The 24,530-nt window shown below is 50.8% G+C and overlaps 2 protein-coding genes across 3 annotated transcripts in view; one reads left to right on the forward strand and one right to left on the reverse strand.

Moving 5' to 3' along the window:
* LOC116953568 (complexin-4-like) overlaps positions 1-4,374 on the forward strand; it is a 35,166-nt gene extending 30,792 nt beyond the window's left edge. Inside the window, 2 exon segments of the mRNA XM_032973889.2 lie at positions 4,076-4,123; positions 4,125-4,374. Of these exon segments, the coding sequence (XP_032829780.1) occupies positions 4,076-4,123; positions 4,125-4,307 (231 nt within the window). The 3' untranslated portion in view covers positions 4,308-4,374.
* Positions 4,375-16,480: 12,106 nt separating this feature from the next.
* The window catches only part of CTIF (cap binding complex dependent translation initiation factor), a 33,277-nt gene continuing 25,227 nt past the window's right edge, over positions 16,481-24,530 (reverse strand). For both annotated transcript variants that reach the window (XM_032973826.2, XM_032973825.2), the window contains one exon: positions 16,481-24,483. In XM_032973826.2, the coding sequence (XP_032829717.2) occupies positions 24,265-24,483 (219 nt within the window). In that variant the 3' untranslated portion in view covers positions 16,481-24,264. The remainder of the gene's footprint in view (positions 24,484-24,530) is intronic.

Consider the following 24,530-nt stretch of genomic DNA (forward strand, 5'->3'; position numbering starts at 1 on the left):
AACAGGTTGTGTGTAACTGTTGTGCATGCAAACTGTTCTCCAGCAAGCTCGGTGGCTTTAGTCAGGGGTTTAGTGACTGGAAACACTCTGAAAGAATAGGGGAACACGAAAAGAGTGCAGAACACAGATCATGCATGCTTGCCTTGCACCAGCGGACAAACGGCAGTGCTATAGATGGAGAACGTAATACTGGAGTGATCAAGTTCTTGGGTGAAAGAGGACTTGCGTTTAGGGGAGATGATGAACGGTTTGGGTCAACCCATAACGGTTATTTCCTTGGCATCCTAGAATTGCTATCACAATTAGACCCATTCTTAGCTGAACATATTGAAAAGTTTGGTGGAAAAGGAAGAGGCACAGTGTCCTATTTGTCATCGACAAAATGTGAAGAACTCATTGAGCTAATGGGTCAGAAAACTCGCCAAACAATAGCAGATGAGATTCGGGATGCCAAATATATTTTTTTAATTTTTGTTGACTCCACCCCAGACCTGTCACATGTGGACCAATTTGAGGTTAATATTCCGATTTGTTAACAGCAGCGGGAATGTGGTGGAGCGATTCCTGGGCTTTGAGCCAATTGAGAGCTACGCTGGTAAAAGTTTAGCGATTGTGTGACTTTGATGGTGGAGGGCCTTGGGTTGGACCTCTCAAACTGTACAGGTCGTTCATATGACAATGCAAGCAACATGTCAGGAAAATACAATGAGCTACAGGCCCACCTGAAACAAATAAACCCTCTGATAGAGTGTGTGCCTTGCGCAGCGCATTCACTTAACTTAGTTGGTGTTAACACCTTAGACAGCAGTAGCCCAGAGGCTGACGAGTTTTTTTTTTAACATGTTGCAGTCACTCTACACATTTTGCTCTTCATCCACACACAGATGGGTGAAAGTCTTTCGGAAGACAGATGTCAGACTGGCATTAAAATCGTTGTCCAGTACGCGGAGTGCTCAGGCAGTCAACCAGGGCACTGTGGAGAAATTACACCCACATTAGAGAGGCCTTCGGTGGTATGTGCAATGATGGTAATGAGAAAAGAGATACTCGAATTGAGGCTGCTGGACTATGTGCTAAATTGGACACCTTAGAGATGGTGTTCATGGCACATTTCTGGGACGTCATACTTGACCGGTTCCACGCTACAAGCATGCACCTACAGAAAAGTGACATTGACATCTCCGTAGCAGCACAGCTTTTGTCTTCGAGGGATGTTGTGGTGGGACAGTGAGACGAGTTTGAGGCTTTTGAAAGGGCAGCCTTAAATGTGACAGGTGTCTCTCAGTCATATAAGCACAACCTTCAGCAAAAGAGGAAACACAAAACATTTGCAGATGAGAGCTCAGAGCCAGGTGTGACACTTGAGGGGAGGGAAAAGTTAAAAATAGAAACATTTTATGTGGTCATTGATAAGCTAGTGGCATGCCTTGAACATCGCTTGGACGCTTACAAGCGTTTGACCAGTCTCTTTGGAGTTATGTTTTATGTCAGATCAAGTGTCTAACAGTGATGTTATAGTGGAAAAGGTAAATACACTCTCTGCTGCATATCCATCAGACCTGGACATGAACTTTGCCAACGAACTCCTCCAATTTAAGGCTTTCATATCCGACTCTGAGGGTGAGAAGTGCCCAACTAAATTGCTTGAGACGTTGCAGGCAACTTAATCTGCAGTCAGTGTTCCCCAATGTTTTCGTGGCACTTCGGATTTTTTCTAACTTTGCCAGTGACAAACTGCCAGGGTGAGCGGACATTTTCCCTTTTAGGCAGAATAAAGAATGAGCTGCGGAGTAGCGCGTTGCCAAACACGTCTCAGCTCATTGTCACTCGTGTCAATAGAGTCAGACCTTGTCAGACAGCGAGATTTTGACGATCTAGTGGATGATTTTGCGTGGAGGTAGGCAAGAAAGACACCAATATAGGAAAGCGGGGTGGGGGGGGGGCTCCAAAAGACACGTGACCAGGGGCCTCACGGGACCATGATCCGGCCCTGATCCCAACACTTTCGCTAGGTCTCCAACCACCTTAACGCCCCCATTGGATGACGAGGTTAGCTCCTCCCCCAACTCTTCACTCCATCGCCTGCTGACATGTTCGTGCACTAATCTCCCTGAAGCCATGCTGATGTTTTAGTGATTCAAATTTTACTATGGACTAACGTTAATAGTGAATTTACCCGAGCCAAACTCATCACTTCAAATAATGTGTCCGTGCTGTCGCTGCTACTGAGTCGTCCCCTCTTTCTCTCTCTGTCTACGGGCGCAGCGGCACGGCGTTACAAGTTGACATCATTATAATCATAATTATTATTATATACAGGCAAACCTCGCTGAGCGTTCAAGATGTGTTCCTGGAGAAGTGAGCGCTAATTGAATCAGCGCTAAAAGGGGTCATATTACTGTATATACAGTATCCCCTCGTTATTCACGAACTTGCTATCTGCGGTTTTGGCTATCCGCGAGTCGCATGTGGAACTGTACATGACTGCATCGAGAGAGAGAAATAAATTGATCAGATAAAGTGATGAGAGAGAATGTGATGCGAGAAAGTGATGAGATAATGTGATAAGAGATAAAGTTATACATTTATTTAAGGCAATTCGTGAAAAAGATAGCCTTTCAATATCATTATCCGCGAAATTTGCCATTCACGAACATCTCCAGAACATATCCTTCGCGAATACCAAGGGAACACTGTAGTTATACATCGGGATGGGTAACTTGTGTAGTGACACACGACATAGCAGTATTATTGGCTTCATTATTCGGGAGTCTTTATTTCGTTAGGTACGCAACACACGGGCCTTCAAGGATTCCCTTTGTAATGACGACTTGACACACTTCCCTTGAGATGGCACTATATTGAAGACACGTTCACTTGACATCAGGCGGAGACCCCACTGCAACAGCCCCGAGCCTCCCGCACATCTCCCTTATAAACCAACCGAGGCCGCGCCTCCCTTCTCGAACCTTCTCGCTGACTCTGGATGCTCGCTCCAAAGGCAGACTCGACTGTCCTCTTCCGTCATCTGACCATGCTCCCGTCTCGATCATTCCCGTAGCCACCGGTCCCTTCGCACTCACAACTGAATCATTACCTCCCGAGGCCACTAGTGCATTCGCACTGTAAGCTGACTCCCCTGTCATTACCTCCTGAGGCCACTAGTGCATTCGCACTGTAGGCTGAATCCTCTGTCATTACCTCCCAAGGCCACTAGTGCATTCACACTGTAGGCTGACTCCCCTGTCATTACCTCCCGAGGCCACTAGTGCATTCACACTGTAGCACTAGTGCATTCGACGGACTGAGATGGGGCAGACTCCCCTGTCATTACCTCCGAGGCCACTAGTGCATTCACACTGTAAGCTGACTCCCCTGTCATTACCTCCCGAGGCCACTAGTGCATTCACACTGTAGGCCTGACTCCCCTGTCATTACCTCCCGAGGCCACTAGTGCATTCACACTGTAGGCTGACTCCCCTGTCATTACCTCCGGTGGCCACTAGTCCACTCACACCGCATGCAGGCTGTATTGTCTTTACACCTTCACTCCAAGCGTGTCGAGCTCTCGTGTTCCCCCCCAACACTTTCCCCTTCAGCCAATCACTTTCTAACTTTCTCGAACGGATCCCAACCTACCTCCCTGTCAATCATCCTCCGTTTCACGCTCTTTCCACTTTGTATTTCTCCCTCCAATCCCGTCATCAATTTCCCTTGCCTCTAACCAATCTCCTTTGAGGCCCGTTAAGTTACCAAATCAGAGGGCTTGTTTTTACCTGCTGATTTTCCGTGTCACGCGGTGTCCACCAATGTGAGGTGAGTATTGTTGCTAGTGGCTTCTATATTTCGGGCAGGGGGGGGGGAGGTCGCTATTACATATACATATAATAAATGTATATTAATTGTAAACTACTGAAATTAAATTAAAGGTGCCCAGTTTGGGTGGGGCGTTGCCCCATTGTGCCTCCCCCCCCCCCCCCCCGAAGGCAATGCACCGCCCCAAGCTTGCACCGCTCACCTCCTCTGCCCCCCACCCACCCTTCCCACCTCTTCGCCGACTACGTCCGCGGCTCAGAGCGAGCAGGACGAGGCTCAGATCACGATGGCAGGCGATGACGTGGAGCCTGCCCGACGAGCTCACCCGCATGGTTCGCCAGGACGAAGAGGAGGAGGAGGACAAGGAGTCGTTCGCGGCGCGCCTGCAGAGCCTCCAGGAGATGGACATCGACACCATCAAGGAGAAGGCCCAGGAGACCTTCAACGAGCTCAAGACCTCGGTGGCCGAGCACAAGTGCCGCGTCATGTAAAAATAAAATTGGGGAGGGGGGGGTCGTGCCGGGTTGCACCGAGGAGTTTTGTCGCCCCCACACCTCGTGGTTTTCGAAACGCGCCCCCCATCCCCACCCACCCACCCCCACTCCCATCACCTCCCACCCCCACCCCCCATCCCTCCCACCCACCCCCATCCCTCCCACCCACCCACACTATCCCTCCACCCACCCCCTCCCTCCCCCATCCTCCACCCCCCCACCCACCATCCCCCAGCCTCCCACCCCCCTCCCTCCCACCCCCCACCCCCATCCCCTCCCATCCCTCCCCCCCCCACCCCCCTCCCTCCACCTCCCCACCCCCCATCCCTCCCACCCCCCCCTCCCTCCCTCCCCCCCCCCCACCCCCCATCCCTCCCACCCCCCCCACCCCCCATCCCTCCCACCCCCCCCACCCCCCCCCACCCCCCACCCCCCCCCCCCCCACCCCCCATCCCTCCCACCCCCCCCCCCCACCCCCCATCCCTCCCACCCCCCCCACCCCCCATCCCTCCCACCCCCCCCCCACCCCCCATCCCTCCCACCCCCCCCCCACCCCCCATCCCTCCCACCCCCCCCCCACCCCCCATCCCTCCCACCCCCCCCCCACCCCCCACCCCCCCCCACCCCCCCCCCACCCCCCATCCCTCCCCACCCCCCCCCCACCCCCCATCCCTCCCACCCCCCCACCCCCATCCCCTCCCCACCCCCATCCTCCCACCCCCCCCCCACCCCCCCACCCCCATCCTCCCACCCACCCCCCATCTCTCCCACCCACCCCCCATCCCTCCCACCCACCCCCACCCCCCATCCCTCCCACCCCCCCCCATCCCCCCCATCCCTCCCATCCACCCCCCATCCCTCCCACCTACCCCACCCCCCAATCCCTCCCACCTACCCCTACCCCCCTAGCTGGCGGCCACCCTGGTAAATACTGCGCGTATTGATCCACCAATACGAGCCCCGTGTCACGCGACGTTACTCGATTTATATATTTCAACAACAAATCCTTGCAACGGTATAGGCCGTGTGCTGGCAGGTGATTGGTTCAAATTTTCCGAATTAAAAAAAATCTAAATCACTCGCAGGGGGCGTGCCTCTGCCCATATATGGAAGAAAGTAGGCGGGACGTGCTTCTTGCCCAAATATGGTGTTGTTAGAACCCGACTCGAGGTGTGTCTGTAGTGTCGATTCCATTCACAGTCCATCCTAGAGCCACGTTGAGTATCGATTCATCATCGAGGCTTAATCATTGCGTAGATTCATTGACAAGCGATCCACGGATCGAGTAGTCCCATTGGTGAGTATAGCGTCGTGTGAAACGTCCACACCCCCCCCACCCCTCCTTTTTGATTGGCTAATATTGGCGTGACCGCGTGCTTCGCTCGCAGTCCCGTTTTTGTTCCTCATCGACAGCGCTGTAGCCGAGGGCCAAAACACGAGCATTCAATTAGCCTCCCTACTTTCCACCTCTGTTCCCTCCACATAAGAAATACAAGTTGATGTCGTTGTTTCTACATATCCCATCAGCGACACATGCCTTCCGTGCAAGTGCATAATCATTCAAAGCGCCGTTGGTTTTAACGGCAAGCAAAACAAAAACAAAATCTGGACCGCTTTCGACATTACAGCGCCGCTCTCAATCACCGTTAAGAAGTCAGGCTCGCTTGAACCCAGTCAACGCTGGTGACCTGCCAGATCTTTACAGGGAGGATCGATGCATCAATGAATATCGAGTCTTCAGCTAAGAGGCCGTCCATAAATGACGTCACGCACCTGGGGGGGGGGGTCAGACATTTGTGACGATGTGTGACGAGGGGTTTGAAAAATGTGACGTCACATCAAAATGCGTAACTTTAAATAAATATAGAATTTTGATTTTAAAGCTTTCGTGACTGCAATGATTCATCTTCTTTGGTTCTTTCGGTAAAGTCACGTAGAATGAGAATAAAATAATAAATTGATAAAATAAAATAACACAATAATATTCTCACGACGTTTCGGCCACAACACAAGCGGCCTTCATCAGGTGAAGGAGCGAGACTGTCTGGTAGGACAGCGCTGGAGTGAGAGAGCCACGTTCAGATCACGGCTTAAAAGCCACGTTCAGATCACGGCTTAAAAGCCGTGATCTGAACGTGGCTCTCTCACTCCAGCCGCTGTCCTACCAGACAGTCTCGCTCCCTTCACCTGATGAAGGCCGCTTGTGTTGTGGCCGAAACGTCGTGAGAATATTATTGTGTTATTTTATTTTATCAATTTATTATTTTATTCTCATTCTACGTGACTTTACCGAAAGAACCAAAGAAGATAGAATTTGATTTAAAGCTTTCGTGACTGCAGTAATTCATATTCTTAGTTGTTTCGGTAAGTCACGTTGTAAAGTCACGTTGTTTCCCTTCAACGTGACTTTACTGAAAGAACTAAGAATATGAAATATAGAATTGTTATAACAACACTCCTACAACATCAGAGTGCAGCGCCACATTCAATACGCACTACAATGACAATAGTTGAAAGCGATTTTAAATTGAAATATGGTTTTGGAGGGGGGGGGCAGAGCTTTGTGACGTCATATTTGAGGGGGGGGGGTCTGACTTTTTGTGACGCCGTATGACGAGGTGGGGGGGGGGGGGTCAAAAATCGTCCAAAATCGCGTGACGTCATTTATGGACGGCCCCTAAACCAGGGCTCGGCAAACCTGCAAGCTCTCCAAGCCGCACGCTGGCTCTTTGAGCTTCCCCTTGCGGCTCTTTGGGCGGCCCCCTTTGTGGGCAGTCGTGAACGAAAAAAGAAACCCCGTAAATCTTAAACGTACCTTAACGTAAACTGTATGTATTGAATATGGCAGGAAAATTGGTCGCTGTGGAATGTCTTGGTGGCGACAAAGTGTACAGTTAAACTGTGTTGTTAACGAATAACTAAAAAAGGGGGAGTGGGGGAACCCAAAATAGGCGCAGTTTATTTCATCGCCTTTATTGTTTATTTAAGACAGCATTTCTTTCTCTGCGTGTGATGCGGCTCTCGAACTATTTTGGTCAAAGAGCAAAAAAAAAAGTATAACTCTTATTTGAAGGGTTGCCGAACCCTGGGCTAAATCGATTCAGAACATGCACAGCAGCTGGTTGCGGCTGTGTGGTTCACTGCGGATGTGCGTGTTCCCACCATAACCACGTGTGTGCGCACTACAATGCTACTTGATTCGTGGTCTGTATGCTCATGGTGTGTTGTAGGCGTTCGGCGTGCAACCAATGCTAGATAGAGGCGACATCACTTGGCGAGTCACTCGTTCAAACGTATGGCTGTGCGTTAAGGGTAGAGAGAGCTGATACTCCCCTTGGTGAAATGATAAAATCTAGATTTGAAGTTTTCGTGACTGCAGGGATCCATACTCTTTGGTTCTTTCGGTAAAGTCACGTAGTAGGTAGAAAATAAAATAAATTAAATCACGACCTTTTCCGGCGCACACACAACAAAGCGTCCGTCATCAGGTGGGACAATCACAGCAAGACACAATAATTGCTGACGTGGGCCTGACGGATGCTTGTGTGTGCGCCCGAAAGGTCGTCATTTAATTTATTTTATTTTATACCTACGAGACTTTACCGAAAGAACCAAAGAGAAATGATGAACGTCAAATATTTCCGATGGTGTCGGACTAGTGTGAAACATCCGTGTGCATCGCTCTACCAACAACACCGGTGGTGCTTGCTGAACTGAAGCGGTCACGGATTGGCCACGTTTGTCCGTCACGTGACAACTTCATGAATTTTGCTGTGTCGGGTGGAGGAGGGTTGTACGACATCGCGATCTGACCCAACAACAAATAAATAATCGGTGAAATCGTGTTCCGGAAGAGTGTATCGGTTCTGTGAAGATCAGAGCGCTGAGCCCAGGCATCACTGAGATCCTCGGATCAAATTGTGGTATCAGTCGCCCGCGACTAATAAGGGGCCATCCATTTAGTACGTACGCATGGAGTGGGGTTAACCCAAATGCGGACGCTTGCGTATGGGGGGGGGGTCTACTGACAATGTTCCCGTACGCATAGGAAACGGGGGGGGGGGGAGTGAAGCCATGATGATAATTTGTCTTCATTGGCCTCCAAATGAGCCACAGTTCAGTTTCTTCAGCTGTCAGACAACAAGTACTACCGGGAGAAGTGGGACTGACTGCTCGTTATCACGCAGCTCAGCAAAATAATTGGCCAAGGTACGCAACTTAATTATTTAATGCAGCTGGCGGTCGACTGTTTGCTTAAACACGTTAATATTATTAATCCTTGATCGTTTCTGTGTGGATTAAATATCGGCCGTTCTATAGGATTCGGGGGGGAGGGGGTGCGTCAGGCTGTACGTACGCAGATGAGAGGGTGTAAAAAGTCCGCGTGCGTACAGGGAGGGGGGGGGGGTCAAGTTTTGACAGATTTTTGCGGACCTACTAAATGGATGGCCCCTAACGCAGAGGCCCGTAGTCTCGTATGCATACCCATAGGCTCGTGTAGACTGGTTAGGTATTTAACCAGGTTCGAATGTGTAGTGAATTGATGGTTTCAGCCCGGTCACCAATGGCTGCAGAAAATAAAATTACGTCCTGTATCACATTCAATTTGATCCTGCTCTTAATTTGGCTAAATTCCAGACCCGTCACGCAATCAACATTACTCTCGTATGGCGGGGCGCGTGGGCAAGTGCTGCCCCCTACTGTGCCAGAACCGATGTGACGTGAAGAATGTACAGGCAGTCTCCGGGTTACGGAATACCCGACTTACAGAAATCCGACTTTACGGAAATGCTCCCCATACATATCATGTTAAACACTTTCAATGCGGTATTGCGTGCGTAAACGTTCGCATGAGTTACGCGAGCGCAAATGGTGCAGCGCGGTGGCGAGGTTGCGGATGTATGCGGCGGAGCAGGGCGTAAGGCGGGGCCGCATACTCCCCAAGGCGGTGGTGGTGTCTTTGTGTAGCACCGAGTCACGCCGTTACATTGTTACCGTGGGTAGACTGTACCTGCCTCATATTCTTGGTTCTTTCGGTAAAGTCACGTAGAAGGGAAACAATAAATAAAAATATAAAACAATTACATTCTCACGTTTCGACTGCAACACAAGCAATCATCATCAGGTGTGAAAACCACAAGAACATTTTCTTGTTGTGGTTTTCACACCTGATGATGATTATTTTATTGTTTCCCTTCTACGTGACTTTACCGAAAGAACCAAGAATATGAATCCCTGCAGTCACGAAAGCTTTAAATCAAAATTTGTACCTGCATCATCGCGTGGTATTCATAAAATTGGACGCAGTAGAGTATATGTTCCATCGGTTCAATTATGGGTAGTGTTACGGTAGATATTCGATCAATTGAAAGACGAATAGGAAGTGCAGAGCGCATGTACATCCATACGATGCAGGTCGCGATAGGTAACAAACAGCGCGATGCAGTACTGAAAGAAAGCGGTAGGGGAGCCACAGATATTTCCGGATATGGGACTTGATGTTGATTTACGGGGGGGAAATTGTTCAGTTTCCGATAAACGGAAAATTCGGGTTATGGATATTTCTCGGGAACCTAACCCTTCCGTAACCCGGGGACTGCCTGTATCTCAGCATTATCTCTGTAATATCCACTTCCGTGGGTCGATGTCTAACGCTCACGAAGGGTCGCACTGTTGTGCGAGATTTCCGAATGGGTTATTCGACTCGTGACGCCGTGACAACCGATAGCGCAATGGAGATAAAAATAAAACTGTGGAGGGGGAAATTACATAAAAGGTGAAATTAAAAGACCGACAAAAATAAATTTGCGGCAGACATTTCCCGTAACGCGTTTTTTTATTGTCAGCGAAACACAAGAAGTGAGTGAGGTCTTTTTTGTTCTCCGTTGAAATAATCATGCGTCTTTTATTTTATTTTGTAATGAGGCTAACACAGCATGGAAACTATGTTCATGGTAATGCGGTGTTTACAAAAAAAACCTCCAGACAGGATAGAGCACTTGACACAGTCATGAGAAAATAATCGACTGTACACCCCCCCCCCCCCTTCCTGGCAAGAATACTAACACGGAAGGTGTTAAGATGTCTAAACACAAAATAGGCATGCAACCAAACATGCTTTGATATGTGCATTGTCTTTGAAACTGATTGACCTACACCAGAGCTACAGCCTCCTGCATAGCATTGTCTCACCACCCGTGTTAGACCAGAAGAACAACGCCAAAAGACGAACAGGACAAAGGCAGTGCAAATATCAAAGCATTCATAGCGCGGGTTGAGCAGCTGTCAAGTGATGTTCGTTTGCACGTTTTACCACAAGCATGGTGCGCGGTTAACGCAGATTCGGCGCCTGGAAATAATAGGCGTCTATGTGGTCAGTTTAAGACGTAGCAGGCTTTCGCGAACAATGTTATCCATGAGGTTTTTGGGTTAGATCGCGTAAGTAGAAATGTGTTGTGGGTTTACTCTCCAACAGACCGGTGTGCTGTACCAGTAACGAATTGGCCACGTTATGTTTACGTGACAAATTTTGCATATTGGCTGCATCGGGTGGTTTGGCGGGTTTAACGACATTATATTTACGCGATTTAACCCAAAAACCTCTTATGTCTGTGTAGTGTTTGCACATGTTAACACCTCCTGTGTTATTGCTGGAAAAGGGGGAAAACGGTTATCATTTTTTTCCCCATCACCTTGATACCGGCAAAACGATTTCCCATGGGGTACTGACAGCCAGTTCTACTCGGATCATCCAATGCGCGCGGTCTCACGAACGTCCTCTGCACGTACACCGCGTGTTCCCCCGTGGGTGTGCAACACATTTCGCGTCGGCCAATCCTCTAAAGCGAGCCTGGGGTCCTCTCCGGCCAAGCACTTGTGTGAAAGACGGAAGCAAAGCATACATATGTAAAAGCACCAACGCTTGAATTACAAAAAAAAGGCTGTAGTACTAACTTTAAAGTTAGTGTTAAAGTAAAGCTGCAGCACAAAGATGACGATAACCCAAAGTCTAATGCTATCCCTTATCACTAACTACCCATAACCCTGACCCAAAGTCTTAATACACGACCCCTATCACTCATGGTATCAGCACTAACCCTAAGACTAACACAAGCTCTCTCACTAACACTAATGACGCGAACCCTAACACTAGAGACACCACTCACGCTAATCCCAATAACTATCACGAATAATAACCGGAAGCCTTTAACTCACACTAATCTCCATCCTAACAGTAACCCTATTGTGAGAATAGGGTTATCCCCTTTTATCTGGCAACAAAACAGCTGTGTTAAGTTGTTAAAACACCAAATTGAAACATTTCACAAGGAATCATGTCTGCATTAACCACAATACTTGTGGTCAAAATGCAAACAAAAAAACACACTGATAATATGATGCATTGTCCTTGAAACCGACTGGCCCACACCAGAGATAGCTTTCTTTTGAGCCTCGTCTCAAACGGTGTTAGACCAGAGGACGCCAAAAGGCGAACACAGCACAAAGACAATGCACTATCAGAGTAATGCGAGCTCGGGGTGAGTAACCCTATGATTAACACTAAACATCCCCCTGACACCAATCGTATGACCAATGATTAACATTCACCATCATACTAACACTATCCCTAAGCCGAACAAGAGCCCTACCCTTAACATAACACGAACTCAATAACTAACCCTAACAGAAATAACACTCAGACCGATCCTAACGCTAACATTCTTGCAAGCAACGGAGCAAACATTTCTCGTTTTATAGTCCCATGTGTTCCGGTATCCTCTGTAACGCGGGCGCATAGAATCCGTACACGAGCAGCACACATTGTAATAAATAACGCTTACAACACGCAGCGCACAACTGGGGTGGCTGCATCGTAAGGGCATGAGGCCCGATTTGAACCGACGAGTCCACTCACGGTTGTCTTCCTGCCACCAACCACCGCACTAGCCTTCTTAGGCGCTATCACTCAGCCCGACTGCTACCGTGACATCACTACCTCCAACCACAGGTCCCGACGCCAAGCCGATCTTTGTTCTGATCGTAACCCTAACCCAACCATCCCCCCCGCCGGAGCCAAAACTCTTAAATGCCACCACTCCAAGTGCAGTCCCACCACGACTACTCGGGGACATGACTTACACAGCCAACTCTTGATTGTAATCCACGCGCAGAGTTTCCGGCTTAAACGTAACAAACAAAATTGGAATACTCGCTCGTTGAGGCTGACTGTGATGTGACCGACGACGAATCGGTTGGCCACGTGACCGCCTACCGCCCCCCCCCCAAGGCATTGGCCACGAGAGCCGATTACTCTAAGAAGCGATGAACACGGACGGGATGCGTCCAACGGTCCGCCAAGGTCAGCAAATCCACCGGAGCAACCGGGGCGATCCACTTTCGGTGGTTCTCAACGGGATCCGCGACGATCCCCACCGGAAAGCTATGGGGCGGGGATTTACCCCTCCTGAAATTTAACCACAGACGTGAAGAACCAGCAGCCCTAGACTGGGCGGAGGTCGCCGTTTTTGTAAAGTGTTACTTCTTAGGTCGGGGAATTTTTTTTTTGCATTTTCCGTCAGCCGCAACGAAAGTCGTTGCACGCTCGCGCTCCGTTTCCGATTCGGGTGGATGCGCACACCGCCTTGTGCGCCCATCCACCCTTGGATTGTGATCCACGTCAACGGAGCAAAACAATAAATACGACGTGATATAATAAGTTACATTTGTATTTTGCATTGGTTTTTCTTTTTGTAAATCCTGGAGCCCTCTCCACCACACGCCCCCCCGCCCCCCCCCCCCCCCCCTTAGCCACTGCCTCCATTTCACGGCCGAGCGGTTAGCGCCGCGTTCGCCGCTCGCTGCAGAGGGTACGTGGCTCGAGAGCGGTGGCCACCCCGGTTAACGGTGCGGAGCGTACCGATCCGAAAGCACCGCACGCCGCCTGTTTTCACGGCGGACGTTACCGAGGCCGTGATGTTAACACGAGAAGAGTCGGCTGGCCGTCACGGCCCCAGTTTCATCGACCACGCGCAAATTACTCAACTGGGAGGCCACGTCGCAACGTGGCCTCCCTACTGGCTGACTCAAGGCCCCTGCTTTGTTGGCCGATAGCGAGTCCACGTTGTGCCACGCAGGGACAGCCATCGGGGGGGGGGGGGGCGGGGGCCCCTGCCACTTGGCAATTGTAAGATGTTCAGTGTGGGAGGTGAGTTAATTAAGTACGAAGCGTTTTGTGTTGTTATTATTATGTCATTATTATTATGCTCGTTTACCCAGAAAATACATCAATGATTATCGACTTTTTTTCAGAAGGGTTTTGCTATGCGTTTCCCCCTTGAAGTGATTTGCCGTGTAATGAAAAAAAAATCAGACAAAATTTGGAGCGTGACACCGGCACACGACCTGCTCTTTCGAACGAAGTCACAGGGTATTAACCACGAAGCGGACGGCACTTTGACATTTATGGTTAACCTTTTCCCATTCCGATGACGTACACGTACGAATTGGAAGAATATCTGATGACGTACGTCATGAGTTCCCCCCCCCCCCACCGGCGTTTACGTCATCGGAATCGATTCCAAACAGAATCAGAAATAAAGGGCCATGCGGAGGGGGCGTGGCACAGTTTGGCACCGGCTATCATAAAGTGCGGTCGTGTCGCTACAGTTCTCTGCGTTGAGTACAGCACGTTTTTACAAGCAGCGGTGCTATGTCTCTCAATAAAATTAATGCCGTGCCGCTTGTGCGTTCTGAGATTCAGCGGCGAACGGGACAAACACCCTGCAACTTACTTAGGCGTCTCGGAATGGGAAAGGGTTAACACACCCACAGGATTACCCAGGGCGCCCTTCTGGATTTGAACTAGGAATCTCTGCATGCCGGACGACTATTAAAAAAAAAATCGACGAAATCGAGAGTTGGCTGTGGAATTATTGTGCCACGCTTACTTTAAGCGTCTAAAAATCTATTGTTAATTTAAAAGTTCATAGATGGCTTGGTTTAGGAGACCCGTGTTGTCTTAATGCTGCTCTCTTTATTACTACCAAAAAAAATCTGAAAGCTATAAATTCATAAAGCTTAAAAGGTACTGTACATACATACAAAATAGCAGTAAAAATTCAAACACTTAGGTAACATAATAGAATTCACAATATATGTAAAATATAGTTTGTACAAAACATCAACATATCTCATTTTGGAAATAGCAACGTAGTGTTCTGTAGAGACAGTAAATAAAGTTGCAACGTAATTGTTTTTAAAACATACTTTAACTGAAAACCTTACACGTTTATTCTTCACCATCATCGTCGTCGCTTTCCTTCCGTCTTAATTTGCAGCGCAAAAAAAAAATATAATTTACAAATTGCTATCGTCTATGGCTCACTCAATAGCACACGAATGCTCGCGTATATGCACATAACGGTTATTCTTAAATACTGAACTTTCTCAAGCTCCCACAAATCGGGTCCATTCACCGACTCCCCGTTCCATTGCATCGCCGCGCAAATCGCTCAATTAAAATAATAATCCACGATAATAATATTTTTTCGTTAAAGATTAAAGGTGCAGCCCTGCAAGTGCCTGCTCGCTCGCGCCAACGTCCGGCTGAGAGTTTGTCGCCCGACTCTTCAACGCTGGGCCGAGACGTCGTCGATGGAAGAGGTGTGCGAGTACCCGCACTTGACCCCACCCACCCTGCACACGCGGCAACCCGCCCCGCCGGAGCGCGCGCAGGCTGAGCGACAGCTACAATGTTATTTTTGTACATTACGGCGCCCGTGTAAAATGCCCCCCCCCCCCCACCACCGCACCCCCCCAACCCCCCCCCCCCCATACGGCTTTTCATTGCACGCGCAGTCACCCGATTGTAGTGGTCAATTCAAAACGAGCCCCCCACCCACCCCCCCCCTGCCAATTAAAACCAAGCGCTCGCGTCGGTCGTTCAAACCTCCTCATCGCGCTCTGGACCGGTCCCCCAAACACACACACATACATACACACACATACACACACACACTAACACACACACACTAACACACACACACAAAAACCACAAGCCGTGGAACAGAATCGTCGGGACCGGGGAAGAAAAAAAAACCACACAAGCGACGACTATCCGGGACATTGGAAACGCGACGACGCACAGAAGACAGGATTGGCACGTAAAGAGAAACGATCATCGCTTTCCCGGACTTCACATCGACGGTTAACAGAAATACACAACTAGAGCGGTTAGCGCGATATAATTGTCCACGATTACGACGCAATATCAGATTTCGTGATATGAGGATCGTCGCGATATCCGTTTCCGGCAACCGTTCTAATCATTATAATAATACTTGCCCGAAAGCTTTCGTGACTGCAGGAATTCATATTCTTTGGGTCTTTCGGTGAAGCCACGTAGATGGAACAAATAATGTGATCCCCGACATGCAATACCCCGGTGTCTACAAATGAAGCTGTCTCTGCGGCAGCAGTTACATTGGGGAAACTAAGCGACATGTTTCAGACCGTGTTCGTGAACACAAGGCAGATGTGAAACACGGTAGGACCAATACCTCAGACGTGGCTGATCATTGTTTTAACGCTGTGGGCACACACGAAATTGATTTTGCCAAGACGAGGGTACTCTGCAAACCCACTGGCTATCAGCAAAAGATTCGTTTATGAAGCCATCCAGGTATATAAAGACAATTTAAACCGAGATGGGTACAAACTGAGCAATCATTGGAAGGACGTTGACGTTATTAACCAGTTTAGGTCACAACTGGCTGTGTGATGTTCCCTCCCTACCTACCTATGTTCACAGTTATTTTCGACTCTCCGAGTTACATTCACTAACACAGCCACCGTTAGCTGTGTTATTAAATGGCGGCTTGCCATCCTTGTCCACCTCCATGTGGCGATGGCTCTTTCCGATCTCTCTCCGAGCTTACATTTACAAGCAAATCTCTTACATTGACATGCTAATCTCTTATATTACAATGGCCACCCGCACAGCTTCGTTTGTCAAGATTTACCCGATCTTACATCTACATGCAAATTTCATCTCTAGCCCTGCCCACTGACCCTTGGGCTACACCCATCTCAAACCTTTATAACTCCATACCTTAGCAGCACTCCCACCATATATTATCAGCAGCTCTCCCGCTATATTTTTCACCTGATGACGATTGCTTGTGTTGCGATCTAAATGTCGTGATATTGTTTTTATTATTTGTTCCAGCTACGTGGCTTTACCGAAAGACGCAAAGAATAATAATACTTGCGTTTGCCATTGAACCCCCAACGACGCCTCGCTGTTAATTTCGCCTAGGGGGACCCTAACCACACCCCCCCACTGGCAGCTGTCCCTGTGCGGGAGACAAGGTGAACACACAGCACCCGGCCTGCAAGTTGACTGTCTGCCAGTAGGCGAGTGGGGACCGGGAGGGGGGGGGGGGGCTATAATTTAGTAATTGAATATCGATTTAATATTGTAGTGTTTTTTTCTTGTTCCTTGCTGCGCACAGTACCCCCAAGTACACAAACACAACCCAATAAGGTCTTCCCGACTGCAGTTCACCCGATAAGAGCCCTCCCCCGATGGCTGCGTTTAATCGTTGCTTACTTTGCCATCTGTTGTAGCGCTTATGGACGCGCATGTCGCCAGCATCAAACAACGCGCGAATATTGAGAGCTGCGAACACGGCGACATGATTACAAGCAAATGCCAAACCGCCGCCAACTAAAAAAACGTTTTGTAAATTCCGAACCGTAACTTGAAACGGCTTTTATATTTATGACCACATTCCTTTGTTCGCTAGTTCATAGAAAGAAAAAAAAAGCGTCCGGAGATTGAATTACATCTTTTCTTTCTAATACGAGCAACAATAAATCGTAACGCGATAACATAATTTTTTTTAAAATAAACAAAACAGGACGATCGTGGACCTTACAACGTCTCGAACTTGGAACTTCTATCGCACCGTGGTACGTAGCCAACCGTGCTCACCGGAGGTGCTACCGGAGGGATCGTGGTCACGACGCGACGGCCGTGAATGAGGAGGAGGGAGCTTCTCATCCTTCTCATCCCCTCCGCCATCGCGACTGACAGTCAGCAAAATGCAATCTCGCAAAAGCATCTTATATATATAATGTAAAAACGATCAATCATATTCTATGTTATATATATAACGAGACAGCATACGAGTGGACATCCCCCTCTCTTTCCCCAACCCGGTCGTTGTTTCAATGCTGAAACAAACTCGAATATCGTGCGGCCGCTAAAACGTAATAACGCAAAAAGCTGCCGACAATCTTTGGGGGTCGGTTACGAATCGTAACGTTCTGTGAAGTGAACGACTCTTAACCGGGCTTAACGCGGTTAAATCGGTCGGCCTGCTGCGCCGGTAAATTTCCTTCGACGTCAGGCGGGTCCACCCCCCCCCCCCCCCCCCCCGTGAGCGCGGCTGGTGAGACGTGCGACACTTTGCGGGCGTTCGGCCCAACGGCCCGCCGCCCCCTCCCCGCGGCTTGCGCCCTCCGGCGCGTTCTCGGCTCGTGCCGCGAACGACGAACCCGACGCTCCGCTACCACCTGCGCGCGGGAGCCAATCGAGTTCCCCGTGGAAGCTCCCGGCACGTGGCGCGGAACGCCGCCGCAATAACGACTCGGAAACGCCTCGGAGCGCCGTACAGTCGAAGCACAACCGAGCATATCTAGGGCAGCGCTCCGTGACATGTGTGCGAGTTCCACCGATACCTCCATCCAACATCTGGGCAAACGTTGAAAAAATGTTTTTTTTTTTTTGCTCAGACGACAAACGATATTCGTGAACGATCTGCGAGACAGCGCCGCGGCGTTCGTCGGAAGCGTCGCCGGAAGCGGTTCCCTTCGATGCGTCGGCGCGTCTTGCCGCTCTCGGTACAATGTCCGACATTTCACTGCTAACTGGCCGCAGGAAAAACGTGACGACACGTGGCGACAAACGTCGGGACGTCGTGCCGAACGATGTCCCGACAGCGACATTAGGCACGACCCCGTCAACGCATCGGGAGCGCTATGCGGCAGCAGCGACAGCGCAACCGTCAAACCCTCGCACCGCGGGGCAGCGCACCGCCGCAAAAGTAACCGCGTACCACCGAAAGCGAGGAGACTTTGGCATAAATCAAAAGGCAAGGCAAACCGTGGCCCCACCACAGATGGCCAAATGTACGAAGGTCCTCTGCATGATTGCGCATTGCAAGCCAACGGATTACACACACACACACACACGAGCCACCAGATTAATTATAATGGAAATTTTTTGCATCCTTTATTAACCCATAAAAAAAATGTCAGCGGATGTCGGTGTCGTCTTTTTTTTGTTTAAAGCGTGATCTCTATCTTAAATAACCAATTGTGGAGAAAACTCAACACGTGTGTGTGCGCGTGGGTATATTTGTAATTTTAGACACTGCCTCTCATTGAAAAATGAACAAAAACCCCAACAAGAAGCCCACCCACTGGCTTCGTGATTGTCCTTCATTCATTTGCTCGTGGAGTTAAAAAAAATTATCTTTTAAAATAAAAATAAAAACCGCGTTCAAACTTTTCGGGGAGAAATTAAAATGAGCAACGTACTTTCGTTTAAACTCGCCGAAAACGTAAAACCTGAAATAAATACATTAAATTAAAACCGTCGAGCGACGCATCATTAGTGATTTAACTCGGGTAAGGGGGGGGGGGGGCGGCGAGCCAGACAAGGGCCCTCAACTTCATTTCATACGGTCCACGGGCGACACACGGCCCCACACTCCTTCATTCTCATTCCATGCGGCTCAGGGCAACGCCGGGGCCCACCGACGGCTCTTCCGAGTTCCAAACAAACGCACGAGCGCGTGCGAGGGGGGCGCACACACGGCCCTTCATGCCTCGTGCGCAAACCGTAAACGTTTCCCGAAGAACCGCACCGTTGTCCTCTTCGTCTTAGGTCAGCATCACAACAAACGCGGGTGACCGACTGACGGCAGTGGCGAAGCAGTGGGAGGTAACTGCGGACTGGCTTCATCAGAATTATGAGTCATCAGCATTATGAGTCATCGGCAAAACAAAGAGTCACCTATTTTGCGTGTCGTTTGAAACTTTTTTTTCCCCTCTCTCGTCATTCGCGAAATTCCTGGAACGGATTTTTCGCGCGAATAAAAACACATTGCAACGTGCAACAACAGGACAGAGGTTAACGGCCGTGAATATTGGAAGCCAAACTTCCCCCCCCCCCCCGTGCTGTCCACTCAGGACGTGCCACCCGAACACCCAAGGCGTGAGCGAGTGAACGAGCGGGAGGAAAATAAATAGGAGCGGGCATCGAGCGGCCGCGATATGGGCGATCAAGACCACGACGTCAAAGTTTCCCGAACCACCGATGCCGCCGTCACCACCACCATCGCACTTTCTCGCCTGCCAACGCCGCCTTCTACCGTCCTCCGCCAGATCCAGCGGCTGAAACCACAGCACATGGAGGCGACCTCCAACATGTGCCCGGACAATTCGAGACACCCGCCACGTCGTCTCGACTGGCGTCGCCACAGCGGCAAGCGTTATCGGCGGCGGAGGGCCGTGCGGGGGGGGCTACATTCCCTGGTTCGTTCTGCACTCCTCCCGCCTTAGAACCCGCACTTGACCACTGTTGCGAAGTACAGTCGGATATCCATCACGGCTTCATACGGCAGAGGGTTAACAAAAACGGGCTGCGGATGTGGTGAACTGGAGGCACGGTGGTCAGCGGTGGTCAGCGGTGGTGAGCGCCGCGCTATCGACCAGAGATCGAATCCCAGCCACGGCTGACACCAGTGGGCAGGCGGCATTCCGAACCGCTTCGGAAAACACTCGCCCCCAATTCGCCAAGCCGCGCGAACAAACAAAACGGTGCCTTCGTGACCGACGCAGCGTGCGCGAGGCCTTCATCCAGCAGTGGATCGACAAAGGGCTGTACATTACTACTGTTGTTGTTGTTCTGCCTCACTATGGCACATTGCAATGGTTCAAGAGACCCATTTCCAATTCAACACTGCAGATAGGAAACAGTCCGCACATCGTTCGCCAGACCTGGGGATTCATTATAAAGAATAACCAGTACGCAGCACCGTTAGCCGGCTGACCTTACAATTACGGTGGCATTGCCATTCATTACGGATGACGCAACTGCAATTACAATTGACCCCAGGTCTGTCCATCCACACCAGCCCAGCGGGTCAGGTCAAGTGCATCAGAATCCTTCACCGTCCTTTGTGCAACAGCTTTACACCGCCCTCGCCTTACAAATAAAAAAAAACACACAACACTTGAGCTCTCTCTACCCATGTGCTTTCGGAGGGTACTGGATGTTGTTGGGCACGACGTCCCGACGTTTCGCGCCACGTGCCAGGAACTTTCTATCCTGCGGGAACAGCTCCGTTCCGTTGAGTTTGTTGTTTGCTATTGTTGGGGAGGAACGACGTCTGACGTTTTGCTCCATGTGCCGGGGGGCTGCTGCTGCTGCTTCTTCTTCGGGAAATCGGGACGGCGAGTCGAAGTTCCAGCCGTACGCATCGGAACATCGTAGCGCGCGTGCCCGGGCGCTGCGATGTCGAACATCAAAGCACGCGAGCGACAGGGCGAATACCATAGCGCGACATGGCGAACATCAATACTGCGCGACACGGCAGCCCCCCTGACACGAACGCCACACACGTCGGCCGGCTGTGCGGCACGACCACGGAAAATCCACGCAGCAAAAGAAGAAAATGACTCTCCGATGCAGCCCTCATTATTCGTCTCCCCTTGTATCAATTCCTTTTTGTTTGCTCTCTTCGGAACAAGCAAGTGCAGTATTACTTCCAACGCAAACAGCCCCTCGCAATTGCATAAGCATCTCCCGCTTGGAAGCCCTAACGTCACGGGCAAGAAGTCGCCACCTAAAAAACCATCGGCCCGGGGAGGAGGGTGGGGGTGGGCAACGTCACTCTGAGGTTCACAGCGACCATCCCTCACCCCGAACCCTACCGGCCTTTCCCGAACATCAGGGTCGTTGTTGTGTTCTCCATTCTTGTGTTCTCCGTTGTTGTGTTCTCCGTTGTTGTGTTCTCCATGCTTGTGTTCTCCATTCTTGTGTTCTCCATTCTTGTGTTCTCCGTTGCTGTGTTCTCCGTTGCTGTGTTCTCCGTTGCTGTGTTCTCTATTGCTGTTCTCAATTGTTGAGTTTTCTGTCGTTTTCTTTTGCTGTGTTCTCCATTGTTGTGTTCTCCATTGTTGTGTTCTCCATTGTTGTGTTCTCCATTGTTGTGTTCTCCATTGTTGTGTTCTTCATTGTTGTGTTCTTCATTGTTGTGTTCTTCATTGTTGTGTTCTTCATTGTTGTGTTCTCCATTGCTGTGTTCTCCATTGTGTTTTCTATTGCTGTGTTCTCCATTGTTGTGTTCTCCATTGTTGTGTTCTCCATTGTTGTGTTCTCCATTGTTGTGTTCTCCATTGTTGTGTTCTCCATTGTTGTGTTCTCTATTGTGTTTTCTATTGCCGTGTTCTCCGGGCACGACGTCCCTCCGTCTCACTTCACGGCCACGACGACAAGCGGGAACGAACTGGGATCCGCACCGGAGAGCCGCGCGCCGGCGTGCCAGGAGGCGGTGCCAGGAGGCGGTACAAGGGGCCGCCGGCCGTGGCCCGCGAGCGTGCGCCAAGCGACGACGGTGGGACGTCGAGAGACAGAAACCCAACGGGCGCTCGTCCCCAGCGAGATCTGACAACCGTGACACTTTCACGCGGGCCGTTTAGTCGGGCGGCGAATGGTTACAACGGGCGGCCTCGGGCCCGGGAAGCAACACGGAACCTGCGTCGATGCAGCACAGACACGTGATGTGTCAACCGCGGACACAAAGACGCAACATGCAACGGACGCGTCAGTCAACTTCTTTTAACTGACCACTGGTGCACTCCCGGCAACCCCCCCTCCCCCCACTTCTCTCCCCCACCCGCTCTCCCCCAACACCATGAGTTCCGTCGTCCCTGCCACAGCGACACAACCGTATTGCTCGCTACACGCACACCAACCAGACCTGCGAGGTTTGGCTCGCGACGCCCGTGAGCGTGTGTCGCCTCCGCACGAGGCCGCGGTGCGGTCCCAATTTGGAAGGCGATGACACGCTCGGTCCGTGCCTCGGTGCCTCCCTACATAATCCGTCCACGGCGGAGGGAGCGACTCGCGGTCGGAAGGTCCGCGCGAGTTCACATCCCCGGTCGGGAGGCGGGGGGACGGGGAGGGGGTGTCGACGACTCGGGCCCATCATGCCGCCGGGGTCGGTAAAAAATAAAAAGGGGTAACCGCTTCGGGGGGGGGGGGGGGGGGTCAACGGCGGCTGTGCATCGGCAGAGGCTCGCTGTGAATGGGAAATGCGCACCGCCTCAACGCTCGCTTGCGCAGGAAGTCATTTGTTGCGATGTGCCCATATCAACCATCGATTGAACGGAGCGTGACACGCTCCGGATGGGGTTAGGGTGTCGAGTTAGTTCGGGGTTGGCTGGATCGACAACTCCACGGTTATACATATATAACAAAAAAAGTCAAATCACAGGATGACCGAAATTCATCGGTGATCATTGCACAAAACCGTCGCTTTACCTCCGGGTTAAATAAATTATTTAGTTATAACCGGGACGTAATCGCAGCCGGTTAAACGCAACGGCAACCAGCACCCTGCAACGCCACACCCAGAGTATAGCTTGAGCTCTGGCCGAGGTGGCTAATACCAGTCGCTTGCCATCATCTCCTGGAGCCCACCGGCGACACGCAAAATATTCTCATGCGCCCTGCACACCACATCGAGTACACCTCTTTCTATGGCAGGAAACTACTAGCCATGTGTCTACTCTAAACATAATTCAGTGAGAAACCAAGCCCCGGTTAAGGCAAGATAAAATGAGCGCCACTTTGGGGAGGGTGGGGGAGGGAGTCAACAGTGGCTTGGGGGGGCTGTAAACGGGAGATGGAGCAATGTTTGAACGCTGACTTTTTTCAAATGGAAATGTCACCAATGTGCTGCTCCACACGACCACCACATCAACTGCTGAAAACATAAGAATGGCACGCGTGTGCGTGTTTGGGCTGTGTGTGCGTAGCGGTTAGCGCGCTGCGCTACGAACCCAGCGTCCCGAGTTCGATTACCCGCTCAAAACCAATAACAGTGGAGAATATCTGAACCGGTTTTGGGCCTTGCCTAGGTCGACTCGACCTTCAATGAATACACGCTGTGGTGTGTGTGTACATATCTGCACTGGGAGACAAAAGCAGCCAGGCGCAGTATTGGCCAACCCACTCCATCGTGTGCTGTGCCGGTTTTGATAGGTGCTCGCCAAAAACATGTTGTCTTAGTATAAAGCAAATACAGTGATTATCTAAAGATACTCAAGACAAAGTGCTGTTAGAGAACACCTAGAAAGAGATATGGAGATATATGCATAGAGAAACGGCGAGAAATATCCGTATAAATATGGAGATAGAAAGAGACAGTTACAATGGGAGGTAGAGAAAGAGGGGTGAAGAGTTAGGGGGTGGGTGGGCGCACGAGTGAATGTGCGAGGGGTGGCAGTGTGTGTGTGGTGAGGGGTGAATTGAGACAGAGTGGCAGGGTGTGTGGTGTGAGGGTGGCAGTGCCGTGGTCAAAGGTGGCAGAGCATGTGTGGGATGTGGTGACAGGGTGTGTGTGGGTTGCCATGGCGGGAGTGCGTGTGTTGTGTGTGGGTGATAGGGCGCGTGTGGTGCGTGTTAGCAGTGCATGTTGTGGGTGGCCGGGTGTGCTTGTGCGCGTGTTTGGTAGGGTTGTGGCAGTGTGCCTGCGTGGCGAACGTCGGCAGGCGGGTGTATCGAGACAGGCGTATGGGCGAGCGATGCCAATCTGCGGCGATCGTGGTCGTCGCCACCGTCACCGTGGTGGCGACTCGCTCGGCGCTCCCGCGGTCCTCAAGTGGTGAGCTGCTGCTGCAGCGTGCGCGTGTAGTAGCGCGAGGCGTGCGGAGCCAGGCGGCTCCACCGCGTCGCGTGCAGCTCCACCACCTCCAGCAGCAGCGAGCGGCTCAGCGCCGACTCGGACGGGCTCAGGATCTTGTCGCGCACGAGCGCCAGCGTCTCCGTCATGACGCCCGGCAGCTGCTCCTCCAGCAGCCGCCCGACGCTCTGCAGCTGTTGGGAGTGGGGCGTTGGGGGGGGGGGGAGGAGGAGGAGGTAGT

The sequence above is a fragment of the Petromyzon marinus genome, chromosome 52 (assembly GCF_048934315.1).
Source record: "Petromyzon marinus isolate PM22_M1 ecotype Great Lakes invasive population chromosome 52, UKy_Petmar_22M1.pri1.0, whole genome shotgun sequence".
In the NCBI taxonomy this organism is placed as follows: Eukaryota; Metazoa; Chordata; class Hyperoartia; order Petromyzontiformes; family Petromyzontidae; genus Petromyzon; species Petromyzon marinus.